The 18,793-nt window shown below is 37.2% G+C and overlaps 1 protein-coding gene and 1 pseudogene across 4 annotated transcripts in view; both read left to right on the top strand.

Annotated features, from left to right (window-relative positions):
• WNK3 (WNK lysine deficient protein kinase 3) overlaps positions 1–18,793 on the top strand; it is a 154,172-nt gene that overhangs the window by 122,502 nt on the left and 12,877 nt on the right. For all 4 annotated transcript variants that reach the window (XM_035712180.2, XM_035712181.2, XM_025468536.3 and 1 more), the window contains exons 17-21: positions 76–1,019; positions 5,517–5,607; positions 6,149–6,279; positions 6,789–7,411; positions 10,311–10,522. In XM_035712180.2, coding sequence (XP_035568073.1) covers positions 76–1,019; positions 5,517–5,607; positions 6,149–6,279; positions 6,789–7,411; positions 10,311–10,522 — 2,001 coding nt within the window. The remainder of the gene's footprint in view (positions 1–75; positions 1,020–5,516; positions 5,608–6,148; positions 6,280–6,788; positions 7,412–10,310; positions 10,523–18,793) is intronic.
• Positions 10,717–12,765, top strand: LOC112673289 (Y-box-binding protein 1-like; annotated as a pseudogene).

Below are 18,793 nucleotides of genomic sequence, written 5' to 3'. Positions count from 1 at the left end.
CCCTTTGAGTTTGGTTACCAGTCTGTACTTTGTATTTATTAATATATGCCTAGCTATTCTCTGTTATTGTTCCAGGTCCAAGAACCACAAGTAATAAGGAACTATCACAGGACACACTGCCCACTCTAGAAAGTAATCCATGCCAGCGTGTACTTTTTGCCTCCAAGTCAGAACTCAAGGATGTAGTTGATGGTAAGATTTCTGAATATGCCAGTGTAGAAACTAAGCATCCAGCTGTATTTTACCAAGTGGAAGATGACAGGCAAATAATGGCACCAGTTACTAGTAGTTCAAGTTATACTGCTACTTCAGTTCGTGCAGTTGCAGTTGAATGTGAGGGACTCACCAACCAAGCAGGCATATTTCTACCTGTATATCCATGTCACCAAGCTGCCAGTCAGGCTGATGTACTTATGGTCCCTCCTGGCGAGTCAACTCAGATTGCTGGTAACTCTCTTACAACTCTGGCATTTATGTCTGATCAAAAGCCTCAGTCCTTAGTAGTGCAGCAGCCATCTATGGATGCAGAGTTTATTTCCCAAGAAGGAGAAACCACAATGAACACTGAAGCAAGTTCTCCTAAGATGGTCATTCCCACTCAGACCCCTGGCCTTGAACCGACTGCCCTTCTACCCACTGCTGTCTTGGAATCAGAAGGGGAAAGACCTCCAAAAATGGAGTTTGCAGACAACCGAATTAAAACTCTGGATGAAAAGTTAAGAAACTTGCTCTATCAGGAGCATAGCATATCTAGCATCTATCCTGAGAGTCAGAAGGATACCCAAAGCATAGACTCTCCATTTTCTTCCTCTGCTGAAGATACGCTCTCATGTCCAGTGCCAGAAGTCATAGGCATCAGCCACAGTGGACTTCAAGATAGTCCTGCACAGTCCCCTAATTTTCAGCAGACAGGCTCTAAGATTCTGTTCAATGTGGCTGCAAGTCAGCCTGCTAACATATCAGTATTCAAAAGGGACCTGAATGTGATAACTTCTATACCCAGCGAATTATGTTTACATGTAAGTATTATTCTTTCTAATCGATTTCTTACCCTTACTCTTTTAAAGAAATTCCTTGTTTTCTAAAGTTCTATCCTTTGAAATGAAATTGTCTATGTCACAAGATTCTAAGAGGTCACAGGTATTTAAGAAAGCCAAGGCTTAAGCTGCAGATGCCTACAATTTCTAGAAAGAGATGACAGAAGTATTTGGTGAGAGAGCCCTCTGGTGAATTAGCTAAGAACTTGCAAGGATGGGTTTTTATTTTGTTTTGTTTTGTTTTTGTGTGTGTGTATGTGGGTGTTTTTGTTGTTGTTGTTGTTTTTGTTTTGTTTTTTGTATTAGTGGCAAAATAGTGTAATAGGGCTGATTTGTAGATTGTTTTAGTGGGTAGGAAGAACTGACTTTTAGATTTCCACTTAAAAGTGCCTGTTATCCATTTCCTTTCTTAAAAGTTCATGGTTTAAGGTTAATCTTGTTTGGTGGGTTTTATTTTGAAAAAAATGGTTTATTTATTAAGTTTTTATTTACATTCCAGTTAACATCGAGTATAATATTAGTTCAAGTGTACAATATAGTGATTCAGCACTTGCATACATTACCCCGTGTCATCACAAATGCCCTCCTTAATCCTCATAGCCTATCCACCACCCTCTGGTAACCATACGTTTGTTCACTATAGTTTTAAGAGTCTGATTCTTGGTTTTCCTCTTGCCCTGCCCCAGTTTGTTTGTTTTGTTTCTTAGATTCCACATATAAGTGAAATCTTATGGTATTTTTTGAAGGTTTTTTAAGTTGTTACAGAGATAACAACTATCTGGCATTTATCCACTATTTGGTACTTACCCTTCTTATGCTTACACAGATCTGTTTACATACCTATAACTTTTTATTTACAGAAATAGGAGTGTGCTACATGCATATTGATCTGCAAAGTTACCTTTTCATTTATAGTATATTATAGATACATTTCTAAATCTTCACTATATCTTTTTATTATTATATAAATAGTATATGTGTGTATATAAAGTAAAATCCATCCCATTTCAAACCTATAGATATAACTATTAATGAATCTTTGCAGACATGGTTTTAATTAACATACAAATATTTATGTAATCATAGTTAATTTTTTAAAAAAGATTTTATTTATTTGAGAGAGAGCATGAGCAGGGGGGAGGGATAGAGGACTCCCTGCTGAGTGGGGAGCTCAACTTGGGGCTCCATTCCCCCTAAGGTCATGACCTGATCCAAAGTCAGATGCTTAGCCAACTGAGCCACCCAAGTGCCCTAATCATACTTCCTTATTACATATTTACAAAGACATAGATATATATGTTTATATACACGTGGTTCTTTACATACTTGTGCTGTTCTGCATTTTTTTTCAATTATGAACATTTATCCATGTTGGTACATGTAGTTCCACTTCACTTATGTTTTTTAAACAATGCATAATATTCCATTGAATAGATATAACAAATATTTATATTGTTATAAACTAGTAATTTTAAATTATGCAATTAATATATAAACAGGAAAGCAATTCAGAAGGATAAAAAATTTAAAGTAATTATGTTAACAACTTCTAATACCCCATCCTATTCCACAAACACTGTTAAGTTCTTGGTTTTAATTCTTGAGGCCATTGGCATTAATAACTTGTAAACAATATACTTATTCATCTATTTTTTGATGTAATAATTTTAGATAATACCTAATAATTCACAGCTGTGAAGAGTGAAGAAATTACTGTATTTTCCCTTTCCTCTTCTTTCCCATACATCTCCCAATTTTTATTACTTGTATTACTTTTTAACACTGGCAAAGTTTATAACATCTACATTTTTTTCTGTAACACTGGTTGTGCTTTGTCTGTAGGTTGATTTGAAGAATTGAAGATCAATAAACAACATTTATATTATGATTATATGTGTATCTGATGATGTAATATGATTAAAAGCACAGGAAATGAAATAGACTTCTCTGTCATTTAAATTTTGTTGCTCAGAGGATATTCTTTCAAATGTCAAGGTCAAATAGATTCTTTTAAAGTGTCCACTGCTACATCTGGATCAGTCTTAACTGTTTCTGGTGTCCTAGAATTCCCTTTCCCCCCCTGAAATGCTTCTATGAGTAATATTTTTAGGTATGTTGTATGGGTGACTATTTTTTTAAAGTCCAAAAATGCCTTTTGTTTGTTTCACACTTGATTAAGTATACGTGGCAGGGTCATTTTGAGTTAGTTTTTATATATATATATTGTGTGAAATAAGAGTTCACCTTATTCTTTTGCATCTGACTGTCTAGTTGTTCCAGCACCATTGTTATTCTTTGTTGTTATTATAAATGGAATTGTTTTCTTAATTTCCTTTTCAGATTTTTCATTGCTATTGTATAAAGTATAACCAATTTTGAAGTGTTGATTTTGTATCCTTCAATTTTGCTGAATTTGTGTATTATTTAGGATTATATGTATAATACATAAGATCATATTGTCTGCAAAAAGAGATAGTTTATTTCTTCACTTCCTTATCTATTAACTTTTCATTGCATGCTTTCCATCTCTTTGTCCTTCTGCTTTTTGTAGAGAATTTCTCAATTTTTAAGCTGTTTCCAATTTCCTGTTCAGCTATTTTTTATGTCAAGGATTCTATTTTTGTTTTTTCATTTTTATTATTTTTACTTTTATCATTTTTTAAGAAAGGGGCAGGGAGAAGGGCAGAGGGAGAGGGAGAAGCTCAAGCAGGCTCCACACCCAGCCTGGAGCCCAATGCAGGATGCGATCTCACAACCCTGAGATCATGATCTGAGCCAAAATCAGGAGTTGGACACCTAACCCACTGAGCCACCCAGGCACCCTAAGGATTACATTTTTATTTTTTTTATTTATTTATTTATTTATTTTTTTAATTTTTTAAATTTTTATTTATTTATGATAGTCACAGAGAGAGAGAGAGAGAGAGAGAGAGGCAGAGACACAGGCAGAGGGAGAAGCAGGCTCCATGCACCGGGAGCCTGACGTGGGATTCGATCCCGGGTCTCCAGGATCGCGCCCTGGGCCAAAGGCAGGCGCTAAACCACTGCGCCACCCAGGGATCCCAGGATTACATTTTTAATTTCCAGTAACTATAGTTCATTATTTTTCTTATGTTTGTATTATCTTCACACATTTTTCTAGAGATTAATTAAAGTCTTATTCTGTGTTATTGGCTATTCTTCTTGTTGTTGAATTTAGTGCTTGCTTTCTTTTTAAAAATTTTTATTTACTTACTTTTTATGCAGGCTCCACACGCAGTGTGGACTCACAATCCTGAGATCAAGAGTCATATGCTCCACTGACTGAACTAGCCAGGTGCCCCTAGTATTTTCTTATAGTATCAATTTCCCACATTTGATGATTCTTAGTTGTGTACTCTTCTTTTTCCCCTGTTAAGATTCTTTGTTTGTCTCTCTAAATGCTATATATAATTATTGTAGCCTTCCTCTGGTAATTGTGGGAAAGGCATGGGACATGTTTTTTGGCTCTGAATATTATAATTTTTCTCCAAATGCTGCCAGGAGGGTGGCTTAATAGTCTTCAAAGATAGAAGTGCTTTTCCTTCCTTGTGGAAGTTGTCTCCTTCCTACATTGCTGATTTGGCCACATTTTCCTCTCACCACTCTTATTTGGGAGCAGATGCCCCTGCTGTCTTTTGCTTGTAGAGATAGGGAGGGAAAGAACTGCATTATCTATTCTTTCTGTGGTACGCCAACCAGTTTACTCTCCCATTCAGTGAGTAAGTCAGGATCTCTTTTTGTGGAGCTCAAATTCTAGTTTCATGTTTCTCAAAAGTGAGTATTTTTTGTATTAATTATTATGGAGGATTTATTATTAAAGTACTCAGAATACAGCAGTTAATTCTGACATGTTGGGAGAGGTAGGAAGACAAGAAGAGGAGAGTGATTTTATAGCCAACTATGGCCTGATGTTAACAATTTTTAGAGCAAGAATTTGAAATAATTTTGAGGCCCATTGTAAATTTCTGTGTGCTTACATAAAGTAAGAAATTCAATTTGGTAAGATTTCTCTACAAATCTAAATGCCTAGATATCTTGTTTTTCTATGTTATCATGTGTATTAGGCATCTTTAACTCTCACAAATATGAGCATAAATGAAAGTTTCATTTTAAGAGCATAGGGTTTCAGTAACCATTTTTATTAAATGAAGTTTATGAAGGAAATAACTTAAATTTTAATCTTCAGTTTTCAAAGTTGCTATAATGGAAAATATTCTAGGGTGGAAGATTAATATTCTGCTCTTTATTTATCTGAAGTTCAGATAATATTTTTAAAGAAAAGGAAAGGATTAATTCCTAGAAGTTGACTATTTCAGATGCACTCTGATATGTAAATATATATAGCATTTTATTTATGCTTACTCATTAGTCCATGCAAGAAACTCCAGTGGTGTACACAACTGCTTCACCTTATACAAATTATTACCATTTTGGTTTTTCTCTTTTTGTCTCCATTAGGAGATGTCTCCAGATGCTTCACTTCCAGGAGATCCAGAGGCCTATCCTGCTGCTGTGTCAAGCGGTGGAGCCATTCATCTGCAGACAGGAGGTGGATATTTTGGCCTAAGCTTTACTTGTCCTAGTCTCAAAAATCCTATTAGCAAGAAATCCTGGACTCGCAAATTAAAAAGCTGGGCATACAGGCTACGGCAGTCAACCAGCTTTTTCAAGAGATCAAAAGTCCGTCAAGGTAGTGTGCTTACAGTCAGGGACATAGACTAGGTAACATCACTTTTCATTTACTTCTTTTTTTTGTTGTTGTTTGTTTGTTCATATACAGATCTTAACCACTTTTTCCACATAGCCCATGTATGTGACATGTCCCATTAATGTCATTGCCATTTTCCTTTTGTAACTAATTTGATTTTATAGTTACTCATTTCATGTAGATACTAAGTCTCGGGATAAGTCTTACAATGTCTGATTTTGAGTTAGGGACTTCTACAATGTTGCTTATTACATTAACACTTTTTAATTATCTAGCAGGGTTAAGCTTTTTCTACATTTCTTCATTTTTTTGGTAATATAAACAAATTTAGTCTTAACAAACAATTTTCTCTTTTCTGCTTACAATTGCATAAAACTTGCAGTGGAAACAGAAGATAGGAGATCAGCAGTTGGTCCTGATCCCATTCCTCTGACAGGAGAGTCCACAGCTGATACTAGGGCTTTGAGTAGATGTAAAGCAATGAGTGGATCATTTCAGCGGGGTCGATTCCAGGTTTGTGTCTTTGGTTGAATCTTTATCTACACGGGCATTGAAGATCTTGGTATTTAGAGGATATTTATCTTAGATGTAGATTATTGTCATATTTAATTTTTTCCCCTTATACACAGCCCGTTACCTTTCGTAGCCTTCCAGTAAAGGCAAGTCTAAAGAAGTAATTTTAGTAGCTGGAAAAGAGCACAGAAATGAGTTACCATTTTTCAGTGGGTGGTTGGATCATCTTTTTTATAAATCTATTTCTTGTCCTTTAGAATCTCAGCAACTTGAATTATCAAAAATTTTAAATTGTAGTATTTTATTTGAGTAACATGAAGCCCACTCTCTTTACCCAAGGAGCCCGAGTGAAAGACTTTGAAAATGGGAATTATAGATGGGATTTTAAGTTTGGATATTATCAATGTGTGTACATCCACTTGTCTGTGCCATATTTTGATATTGAATTTCTTTGTGGGTTTACTCTTTGGTTAGACAGAACCAGCCACTTTTGCCTTTTTGTTTCTCAGGTGATTACAGTTCCTCAGCAACAGTCAGTGAAAGTGACATCTTTTGGAATAGAACGCACACCAGCATTCAATAAACTGACAACTCATTCTAGTGAAGAAGTTTTAGCCTTTACGGACATGGCAAAGTCTCAGTTAGTGGAAATGGAACCTGCCACACACAATCCACAAACTTCACTTCCTTCTCAGAAGTTACGAGTTCTTCATGAAACCTTTAAAGAAGATAAAAAAATTCTCAAACAAGGTGACAACCTCACATCTTTCAGCACAGCTCATGAAGCTGATGTATCTTCAATGACCCCAGAAAAAGAATTGGGGGAAAACTCAGCCACGGAAAGTAGTGTGCATTCTGGACTTGAATTGTTGCTTAAAGAGAGAGAGATACTTATTGCTGGGAAACAGCCAAGCTCTGATAGTGAATTTTCAGCCACTCTTGCTGTCAGAGGGAAGTCAGTGGCAAACACTGGTCCAGAGAGTGGTCAGTGCTTACCACTCCGTGAAGAAAAAGCCTGTGCTCAAATACAGAGCTCACTCTTCTATTCGCCATCTTCTCCAATGAGCAGTGATGATGAGTCAGAAATAGAGGATGAGGATTTGAAGGCAGAGCTTCAAAGATTACGAGAAAAGTAAGATTGTTTCTCTCTCTCTCTCTCTCTTTTTTTTTTGATTGTTTCTCTTTTATCACAAATCTGCCTGGAGTTTTATAGAATTAAGTATTTGATAGCTAATTTACAATTGGTGACATTTAAAAAAATATTTATTTACTTATTTGAGAGAGAGGGAGAGTGAGCAGGGAAGGGACAGAGGGGAAAGAATCTCAAGCAGACTCCGTGCTGAAAGTGGAGCCCAGAACAGGGCTCTAACTCAAAACCTTGAGATCATGACCTGAACCAGAGCCAAAAGTCAGACACTTAACTGACTGAACCACCCAGGTGCCCCACAATTGGTGACATTTTAATGATTGGGAATTTTTGATGATTGAAAACTACAAAGATAGCATCGGATCTACAGGTTAAGGTCTCAGTTCCACAGATGCCAATCATAAGTCCAGGTAGTACTACGTATGCTTCTGACCAACCTGTTGTAAATCAAAGGTTCCTACAAGCTCTTCCTTGGGTTCAGTTATTTACTAGAACAGCTTACAGAACTCAGAAAGAACAGTTTACTTACTAGATCATCAGTTTATTATAAAAGGACACAACTGAGGAACAACCAGATGGCAAGATATAGGGGAAGGGGCATGGAGCTTCCATGCCCTCTTGGGAGTGCCACTCTCCCAGCTTTCATTTATTTACCAACCTGGAAGCTCCCCAAACCCTATAGTTAAGGGATTTTTATGGAAGCTTCATTATAGTAGGTATTATTGATTTAAATTAATGGCCATTGGTGATTAATTGAATCTCTACCTTCTAACCCCTCCCCAGAGGGATAGTGGGAGGGGCTGAAAGTCCCTCTCCCTAATCACTTGGTTGGGTCTCCTGGCAATCAGCCCCCATCCTTAGGGGCTGTTTAAAAGTTAGTACATTTTTTAAAAAGATTTTATTTATTTATTCATGAGAGACAGAGAGAGAGAGAGAGAGAGAGAGAGAGAGAGGCAGAGACATAGGCAGAGGAGAAGCAGGCTCCATGCAAGGAGCCTAATGCGGGACTCAATCCCTGAACTCCAGGGTTATGCCCTGGGCCAAAGGCAGGTACTAAACCACTGAGCCACCCAGGCGTCCCAGTGCATTTTTAAAAAAGATTTTATTTATTTATTCATGAGAGACACAGAGAGAGAGGCAGAGACATAGAGGGAGGCTGATGTGGGACTTGATCCCAGGACCTGGGATCATGCCCTGAGCCAAAGGCAGACGCTCAACCACTGAGCCACCCAGGCGCCCCAAGTTAGTGCATTTATATAAACTTAGGTGTGATTCCAAGGGGCTTGTTACAAATAATAAGATTCCTTTCACCTCTATCACTCCAGAGTTACTTTGGAACTGAAGCTATTTGAGGACAACAGACCAAATATTAAAATAAAAGATTCTCCTGGGACTCCTGGGTGGCTCAGCATTTGAACATCTGCCTTTGGTTAAGGGCATGATCCCAGCATCCTGGGTCCCTGCATGGAGCCTGCTTCTCCTCTCCCTATGTCTCTGCCTCTCTGTGTCTCTCATGAATAAATAAATAAAATCTTTAACAAAAAAATGATAAAATAGAAGATTCTCCTAATCCTTTATAGCTCAGGAGATTACTAGGGTTTTAGGAGCTGTATTCCAGGAACAGGGATAAAGACCAAATGTATATATTTTAATATAAATCATAATATCGCAACAGTAAGAAAACACACAAATCAATCTCTTACTTCTCATGCCCCAATCTCCTTTCTCAGAGGCAACCACTATGAATTGTTTGGTATATATCTTGCCTGTCATTTTTCTATGCATTCACAAATATATACATTTGTATTTTATAAAAGTGAGGTCATAATATACATGTTATTATGTAGTTTTTTATTTAACATTATTGCTTATATATATACATATTTGCACAAATAATCTTTATTCCATACATTAGTCATTTAAAGTTTTTTAGTCCATCATTAATACACATTTCAGCTTTATTCCATGTTTTGCTTATGTAAATAATGTTGAAGTAAACATCCTTCTATTTTTACATACTTACATATTTTTTGTGGGATAGATCCCTAAAAGTAGAATTTCTGGGTTAAAAGGTTTGTACACTTTAAATTGATAGCTACTGCTAAATTGTTATCCAAGGTAGCTATACCATTTTATACACCAAACAAATATATGTGAAAGTGGGGTCCCTGGCTGGCTCAGTCAGTAGAGCATGTGACTCTTGATTGTAGGATCATGAGTTCCAGCCCCACGTTGGGCATAGAGATTACTTAAAAATACATATACATGATAGTACCTTTTTTCCTACTTAACAACATTGGACTGGATATTATTGATCCTTTTACTTTTATTCCAAGCAGATGAACTAAAAATATTTCTTAAGAAATAATTGTAGTCTCCTAATTAATAGTGAAGTTGAACATCATCTCATATTTATTGGCTCCTTTTATTTCCTCCTCTTTGGAGTTGCCTTCATATATTCTTTCCCCTTTTTCCCTATAAGGTTGTTTCTTGTTTTCTTATTGATTTTTAGGAACTATCTGTATATTCTGAATAGTAACCTTTTATTATATGTTGCAAATATTTTGTTATTTATATTTGCAGCATATAATAAAGGTTAACATTATCAATATTATGTGACTTTAAATTTTATTTTATTCTCTTTCACTATATTGAAGTTTTAGAAATTTGTTCTTGTCAAATTTGTTCACTTTTTTTCCTTAGTGTCTGATTAGTTTAATGTGTTTAGGAAGGCATATCCCATCCTAAAATTGTGAATATTCTGTATTTTCACATTCTTAATCTAAGTTCCTTGTTAAACTTTACTTGTATTGACATAGAGTTTCTTGGATCATCTATATGGTGCCAGTGCTATTAAAATGCTTTCTGCATGATTTTCATTTAGACACATTCAGGAGGTGGTAAATCTTCAAACCCAGCAGAATAAGGAGCTGCAGGAGCTCTATGAACGCCTTCGGGCAATTAAAGATAGCAAAATCCAGTCATCAGAGGTTCCTCAGCCACCTTCATCACCACGTAGACCAAGATCTTTCAAAAGCAAACTTCGTAGCCGCCCCCAGTCCTTGACACAAGTGGACAGTGGTGCAGCTGCTGCAGGTAAATTGGTCTTAAAAGTGATTTAAAAAACATGGTCAAAGATCAGCAAAATTAGAAATATTATGATAATATATTTATTTTTATAATTTATTTCTTATTAAGCTAAGATGCTTTAAAGAAGTACACATTATCCTCAGATTCTTTTCTACCTTTTTGATATTAAATATTCTTTTATGAAATAATGGTAAGGACAGATGATAGATTTTGGAGAGCAGGTGAGTGTGTTTTATGTTTTTACTTGGAAAACAAATACCTGGAAGCCCAACATCAATCCCCCACATAGTTTTTGAAATGTTAGCAGTCAGTGGGAACTGTGGGTTTGCATTTGGAGTTTGTTGAGGAATTTCTAGGTAACAAAGACAATCTTAAAATTACAGTCATATTCTATGTGATGTAGAGATCATCATTTATTATTTATGAGAATATTAGAAAAATGTACTTATTTGATTTGAAAAAAGAGGATCAGTCTCTACTTAATGAAGAAGTTGTTAATTGAATCAGACTTCTTCGTTACATGTGCATAGTCAAGTGGAGGTTGACGGTGAACCATAAGGATATATGTGAGATCTCAACAGAATTTGTGGTAGACAGAATAACAGCCCTCAAACATGTCCTTATGCAAATTCTTGGAACCTGTGACTACATTTGGTTATGTAGCAAAGGGGAATGGAGGTTGTAGATGGAATTAAGTTTGATAATAAACTGACTTTAAAATAGAGTATACTGGATTATCCGGGTGGGTCAAATGTAATCACAAGGGCCCTTTAAAGTGAAAGAGAGAAAAGAGGGTCAAAGAAAAGATGTGAGGAGAGGAACAGTGGCAGACAGATGTAACATTGCTGGATTTGAAGATAAAAGAGAAGTTTGTGGGCAGCCCTGGTGGCGCAGGCAGTTTAGCACTGCCTGTAGCCCGGGGCGTGATCCTGGAGACCTGGGATCGAGTCCACGTCGGGCTTCCTGCATGGAGCCTGCTTCTTTTGTGTCTCTGCCTCTCTCTCTCTCTCAATAAATAAATAAATAAATCTTAAAAAAAAAGAAGAGAGAAGTTCGATCAGTAGCAGGAACAGAGAGCTAACCCCAGAGAGCCCTGAGCAGCCCTACCACCGCTGCCGGCCTAGTTACCATCACACCCCGGGAGGAGCCTAGTTACCATCACACCCCGGCAGCCGGCCCCAGTCACCATCACCGCAACCACGAGCAGCGAGGCAGAGACCCAGCAGCCACCCGCCACCCCCGCCCTCAGCGCTGCAAATACCAAGCTTGGCACCATGGGAAGCAGTGGCCTCACATCAGCCGCACCTGCCGGCAGGGACAAAAAGGTCATTGCAACAAAGGTTTTGGGAACAGTAAAATGGTTCAGTGTAAGAAACAGATATGGTTTCATCAACAGGAATGACACCAAGGAAGGTGTATACACCAGACTGCCATAAAGAAGAATAACCCCAGGAAGTACCTTCGCAGTGTAGGACATGGAGAGACTGTGGAGTTTGATGTTGTTGAAGGAGAAAAGGGTGTGGAGGCAGCAAACATTACAGGCCTTGGTGGAGTTCCAGTGCAAGGCAGTAAATATGCAGCAGACTGTAACCATCATAGATGCTATCCACCTTGCAGGGGTCCTCCACGCAATTACCAGCAGAATTACCAGAATAGTGAGAGTGGGGAAAAGAACGAGGGATCAGAAAGTGCTCCTGAAGGCCAGGCCCAACAGCACTGGCCCTACCACAGGCAACGGTTCCCACCTTATTACATGCAGAGACCCTATGGGCATCGACCACAGTATTCCAACCTTCCTGTGCAGGAAGAAGTGATGGAAGGTGTTGACAACCAGGGTGCAGCAGAGCAAGGTAGACCAGTGAGATGGAATATGTATCGAGGTTATAGACCACAATTCTGTAGGGGTCCTCCTCACCAAAGACAACCTAGAGAGGATGGCAATGAGGAAGATAAGGAAAATCAAGGAGATGAGACCCAAGGTCAGCAGCCACCTCAATGTCAGTACCGCGGCAACCTCAATTACCACCACAGACGCCCAGAAAACCCTAAACCACAAGATGGTAAAGAGACCAAAGCAGCCGTTCCACCAGCTGAGAATTCGTCTGCTACCGAGGCTGAGCAGGGCAAGGCTGAGTAAATGCCAGTTTACCATCTCTACCATCATCCGGTTGAGTAATCCAATATGAAAAAATGAAGATGAAATTCCAGCAATAAGAAATGAACAAAAGATTGGAGCTGAAGACCTTAAGTAAGTGCTTGCTTTTTGCCCACTGACCAGATAAATAGAACTATCTGCATTATTTATGCAGCATGGGGTTTTTTTATTATTTTTACCTAAAGATGTCTCTTTTTGGTAATGATAAGCGTGGTTTTTTTTTAAAGCCTGGTTTTTCTCAATACACCTTTAAAGGTTTTTAAATTGTTTCATATCTGGTCAAGTTGAGATTTTTTTAAGAACCTCATTTTTAATTTGTAATAAAAGTTTACAACTTGATTTTTTTCAAAAAAAGTCAACAAACAGTAAGCACCCATTAATAAAGGTCTTAAATAATAACAAAAAAAATAAAAGAAAAGAAGACAAAAGAAGAGGGGCACAAACCAAGGAATTCAGGCTGCCCCTAAAAGCTGGAAAAGGCTGGGGAACAGATCTTCTCTAGAGCCTCCAGAAGGAATGCATCCCTACCAACACCTAAATTGTAGTTCAGTGAGACCCATGATTGCCTTCTAACCTACAGAACTATAAGATGATAAATTTGTGTTATGTTGGTATGGATGTTAGTCACTAATCTATGGTTTGATTACAAGATGCAGCAGCCATCAGGGAACTTTGAAAAAGCAGTTTATTCATGGGACCTGGAGGGTACACGATATGCCTGGGGTCCACAAGCAGACCTGAGTTCTGCTTTTGTTGGGTTGAGGGTAGGGTGCCAGGGATTTTTCAGGTTCACTTTTTATTGGTGAATTTGCTCTTATGTTTTAATAAGAGCAGGAATAAAAGCACAGGAAAGGAAAAATGGGGTCACTCAAGTGATTAGTTACCTAGGTCAACCCAGACTTTTTAAAAGGGGAATCTCATGGGTGGGGTAGACTGGCTTTTTATCTAGTTGTGTAGCTGGCCATGTGTTTATTGGAAATGGATGTCTTTGAAATGAATGCCTCAAAAATCAACAGCTTAACATCAGGTGCATGCATTACAATCAGAAAAGCTGATTGTCAGACACTTACACTATACCACTTCTTTCTAGTCAACTATAGCCAGAGGCAAGTAATCTCATGGTAAAAACAGGTCTTTTGAGACTGGCTTCTTTTGACTCAGAATATTCTCCTTGAGATTCTTCAAATTATTTTATGTTATAATACTTATTCCTTTTTGTTGCTGCATAATATGTTGTGGTATGGATGTACCACAGCTTCTTTATCCTGTTGAGAGACACTTATGTTGTTTCCCATCTTGGGTTTTACAAATGAAACTGCCACTGTAAGTATTCATGTATAGCTTTTGGAGTGAATATAAGTATTCAGATCACTTGGATAAAACAGAAGATTGCTGAGTCATATGGTACATATATATAGAAAATTTTTAAGAAATTGCAAAACTGTTTTCCTAAACAGTCATATCATTTTCCATTCCCATGAGCACTATATGGGACTTCTAGTTTCTCTGGATGCTCTTCAGCCCTTGGTATTATCAGTATATTTTATTTAGCCAATCTAATAGGTATATGGTGGTATAACATAGTCGTTTTAGTTTTCATTTCCCTAATGGTTAGTGATGTTGAACATTTTTTTCTTGTGCCTATTTGTGATCCATATATCCTCTGATGAAGTGCCTGCTCAAGTCTTTTATCAGTTTTTCTTTCCTGTTTGTTAGAAGTAGAAAGATTTATAGAGGATTGGTGTTGATTCTTCCTAAAATGTTTGGTAGAATTAAACAGTAAAGCCATCTGGGCCTTCATTTTCTATGTTGGGAGTTTTTAAAATACTAATTCAATCTCTTTGCTTATTATAGCTCTATTAAAATTTTCTCTTTAGTGTAATTTTATAGAAATCTGACCCTTTCATCTAAATTAATTTGTCAGCATACAGTAGTTAATAGTATTCTCTTATCCTCTGTATTTCTGGAAGATTTGTAGTGATGTCCCTCCTTTCATTTTTAATTTTAGTAATTGGATCTCTTTTTTTTTTTGGTCAGTCTAGTTAAAAGTTTGTCAGTTTTACTGATCTTTTCAAAAAAGGTTTCATTGATTCTGTTGCTTTTCTCTATTTATTTCCACTGTAATCTTTATTATTTTCTTCCTTGTGCTTGCTTTGAGTTTACTATTCTTTTTCTACTTTCTCTAGAATAAACACAGCAAGATCCATACCTAAACACATGAACTTTCATCAGTTTAATTATGATATGTATAGGTATAGCTCTCATTGATATTTTTTATCATTGATTTTTTTTTCTATTATGCACATCTTATGCTTGATGGTATTCCACAGGTGACTAAGGCACTGTTTATTTTTTACTCCTTTTTCCTACTGTTTCTCAAGTGGATTTCTCCATTAATCAATCTTATTGATTGATTCTATCTTTTGCCCTCATATCTGTTGTTGAACCACTGTAGTGAATTTTTCTATTTCAATTATTATACTTTTAAACTCCAGAGTTTATATTTTTATAAATAATTTCTATCTCTATTGATAATCTCTATTTGATGTGAGATACAGATATCATACTTTAAACTTTTAGGCATAGTTTCCTAAAATTCAAATACAGGTTTTGTTTACCAAGACCAAAATCTAGGCCCCCTTCAGGATATTTTCCTGACTTTTTTCTGTATATGTGGTATACTTTCTTCTTTCTTTGAATGTCTCTTAGTTTTGTGATAAAAACTGGACATCATAGGTAAAATATTGTAACAACTCTGGTATCAGATTCTTCCACCCTCTTTCCCATTTTGTTTGTTTGTTTATTATTGTATTTTCTTGTTGCTGCTTATTTGTTTACTGAGTTTCCAACACTACTCTATATCCCCTGCGGTGTATGGCCATTGAATTCTTTGCAACTTTAAAAAAATTGTTTTTATTTTTAAGTCTGGCATGCTGATGTTCACATGTGGACAGTGGGCCAGTACATTCAGTGGTGAACCAACGAGTTTTCAGAAGTTTTCATTAAATGCCTCATCTGGATGTTTTTGCCAAGGGGATCTCTATGAGAAGGCACACTTTCAAGCTTCACTTTCTAAGACAACTTTTGAAATAATTTTCTGCTTGCCAGGAACTGAAGTTCAGCCAGAACTGAGTGGTACTTTCTCCTTTCTCGGGTCTTTCTTGGCATGCCAGACATTTATATTCCTAGGAATATGTCAGGGGTTTTGAAAGTTTCCTATGGTCATCTAACTATCCTAGAATTTTTAAAATTTTAGGGCAGCCTCTAGTTTGCCCCAACTGAATCACAGCCTTCTGCATCTAAGGTGTTGCCAGTACTTTCCTGTTGTTTCAGTAATGCCCTGGAGGTAGCTCCCTACCCAACCCCACTCCCCATACCCAGCCTGCCTGGGCTGACCTGAGCTCTGAAATGAAACCAAATATCCACCGCACTTTAAGAATAGAGATTTATTTTTTAGGTTGTTGCAAGTTTAGACACAATATTGACTGTGCTCTGGGGTTGGTACTTTTAAAGGAACTCAAAAAGAGGTCTAGTCTCTATTGTCTGCAGTTGCTGCTGGGTTTTGGCTATCATAACACTGAGCTGAGGAAGAAGCAGGGATGGGAATTGCCAAAAGTTAAAAATGTCACAGACCTCAGTAATTTGTCTTGGATAAATGATTTTTATTTCGTTCTGTGTCTTTGGATAATTGTCAGAGTTCTGAAATGGTTGGTGTGAGCTGTTTTGCCCATATTTTTATTATCTTAAAGAGCACGTTCACTGGGGCACCTGGGTGGCTCAGTGATAAAGTGTCTGCCTTTGGCTTAGGTCATGATCCCAGAGTCTTGTGATCAAATTCCACATCGGGGTCCCCATGGGGAGTCTGCTTCTCCCTCTGCCTATGTCTCTGCCTCTCCCTCTGTGTCTCTCATGAATAAATAAATAAAATCTTAAAAAAAAAACCACGTTCACCTTAGGCCCTTACTCTGCATTTTTGAAGTCCTTCTCTTTTCTCTTTTTCTATTATCTGAAAGAGCTTATTTCTTCTTTAACTGGAAGAATTTTCCAATGAAACCAGTTGGGCTCAGAGATTACTATTTTAGGACATTTTTCACTACAAATTCAAATTAGTTAATAGTAGTTGTGGGACTTTTCAGTTTATACTTTTTGTGTTGAGTAAGTTTTGGTAGTTTGTAGGTTTTGAAGCTTGGTCCATTTCATCTAAGTTGTTCAATCTTTGTGTTTAGAGTTTATTATTACCTTTTCAAGCTCTTGGAAACCTGTAGTAACATCACCTATTTCTGATATTTGTAATTTTTGTCTTCTCTTTTTTCCTGTCAGTCTTGATAAAGGCTTATCAATTTTGTTGATCTTTTCAAAGAGATCCAGTGTTTGCTTTTATTGATTTTCTCTATTGTTTACCTGTTTTAATTTGCATTGATTTCTGCTCTTCATATTCTCTTCTCCTTACCCATGCCTTGTTTTTATTTTGCCCCTTTCTCTAATTTCCTTAAATGGAAGCTAAGATTTTTTTTTTGTTGCTAAGATTATTTTTTAAAGATTTATAGGTAAAATCTTTAGAAAAAAACCCTATCTAGAGTGCTTATTTTTTATAAGAAGTAATGGACCCAGTTATTTTTTTTTAAGATTTATTCATTTATTTGAGAGAGAAAGCACACACACAAGTGGGGGGAGAGGCAGAGGGAGACACTATCAAGCAGATTCCCCACTGAGTGTGGAACCCTATGCTGGCTCAGACCGAAGACCCAAGAGATCATGACCTGAGTCAGAACCAAGAGTAGGCTGCCCAACCAACTGAGCCACCTAAGCGCCCCTGTGAGTTTACCTTGTGAGTTGTAGCCTATCTTCTTTGGTCTGTTGTTCCAATGTTAGCTCAGTTGCATTGCCTCTGTGGTGTTCTTTGGATCTTTCCCACATGTGGGTCTCCAAGTGGTCAATCTCAGTCTTTGGCAGTTGTCTTAGTTCAGTTCTCATGTCTTTGGTGTACTGCATTTCTTGTTGCTGAGAGAAAGGAGTATGCTCAGGTGTGCCCCTTCATAATAGGAAGAGAGCATAAGGAAGTCTGTGCATGAATTTCTCCAGATTCCTGTCTTTTTCCCTTGCTGATCTATCATGCATCTTTTTGCTGTAATAAACTTAGCTGTGAGTACAACTACATGCTGAGTCCTCAGAACTGAATCACTGAATCTGTGAGTGGTTTTGAGGACCCTGAAACATAATTACATAATCTCAATCCTCAAAAGAACTCTAAGGTAGATAGAAGTTAATGTCTGTCTTTTATAGGTAAGAAGACTAAAGTTAGTGAGGCTAAACAACTTCCCTAAGACCTAAGACCTCAGTTCATAACAGAGGGAATCCAAATCTGTTTAACCCCAAAGACTTGGTTCTTTTTTGTTATTCTGCATTGCCTCCCAATATCAAAAATTGTGTCTGCAGTGGGTTGAGAGGAAGCAATGGAGAATCATAGTGGATGATAGTGGTCTGAGATTGCTACATATAGGTTGTAGTATTTGAGTTGGTCTTGAAGGATAAATAGGATTAAAATTGGTGAAGTGCTGTGGGAAGAGTATTGTCAGTAGGTAGAATTGCATGATATAAAGGCATGCAAATGGTAAAATTTAAGATTTATTTCCAAGAAAGAAAATATAACAGTTGAGTGAAATGGAGGGTTTACATTAGAATTAGAAGGTTTTTCTTACATACTTTACAAAAAGAACTTTTGGCTTGTCTATGCTCTAGTTTGGTGTAAGATAATTTATCTAACACATAATGATATGTTTAAGCTTAATACATGAGATATAGTATGTATAAGGATAATAAACACCTGTTCTGCAAAGATAACCATGACTACTAACAATGACTTTACCACGTCAACAAGTTAAAAACCCACTGTTGTTGGTATTAAGAAACCTTTAGGGCAGCCTGGGTGGCTCAGAGGTTTAGCGCCACCTTCAGCCCAAGGCATGATCCTGGAGACCCAGGATTGAGTCCCACGTCGGGCTCCCTGCATGGAACCTGCTTCTCCCTCTGCCTGTGTCTCTGCCTCTCATTAATAAATAAATAAAATCTTTTAAAAATAAAAAGAAACCTTTAAGGGGGAGGAGGAAGAGGAGTGAAATCGA

This window comes from Canis lupus, chromosome X (assembly GCF_003254725.2).
Source record: "Canis lupus dingo isolate Sandy chromosome X, ASM325472v2, whole genome shotgun sequence".
Taxonomy (NCBI): Eukaryota; Metazoa; Chordata; class Mammalia; order Carnivora; family Canidae; genus Canis; species Canis lupus.
This window is presented reverse-complemented; position numbering and strand designations above follow the sequence as displayed.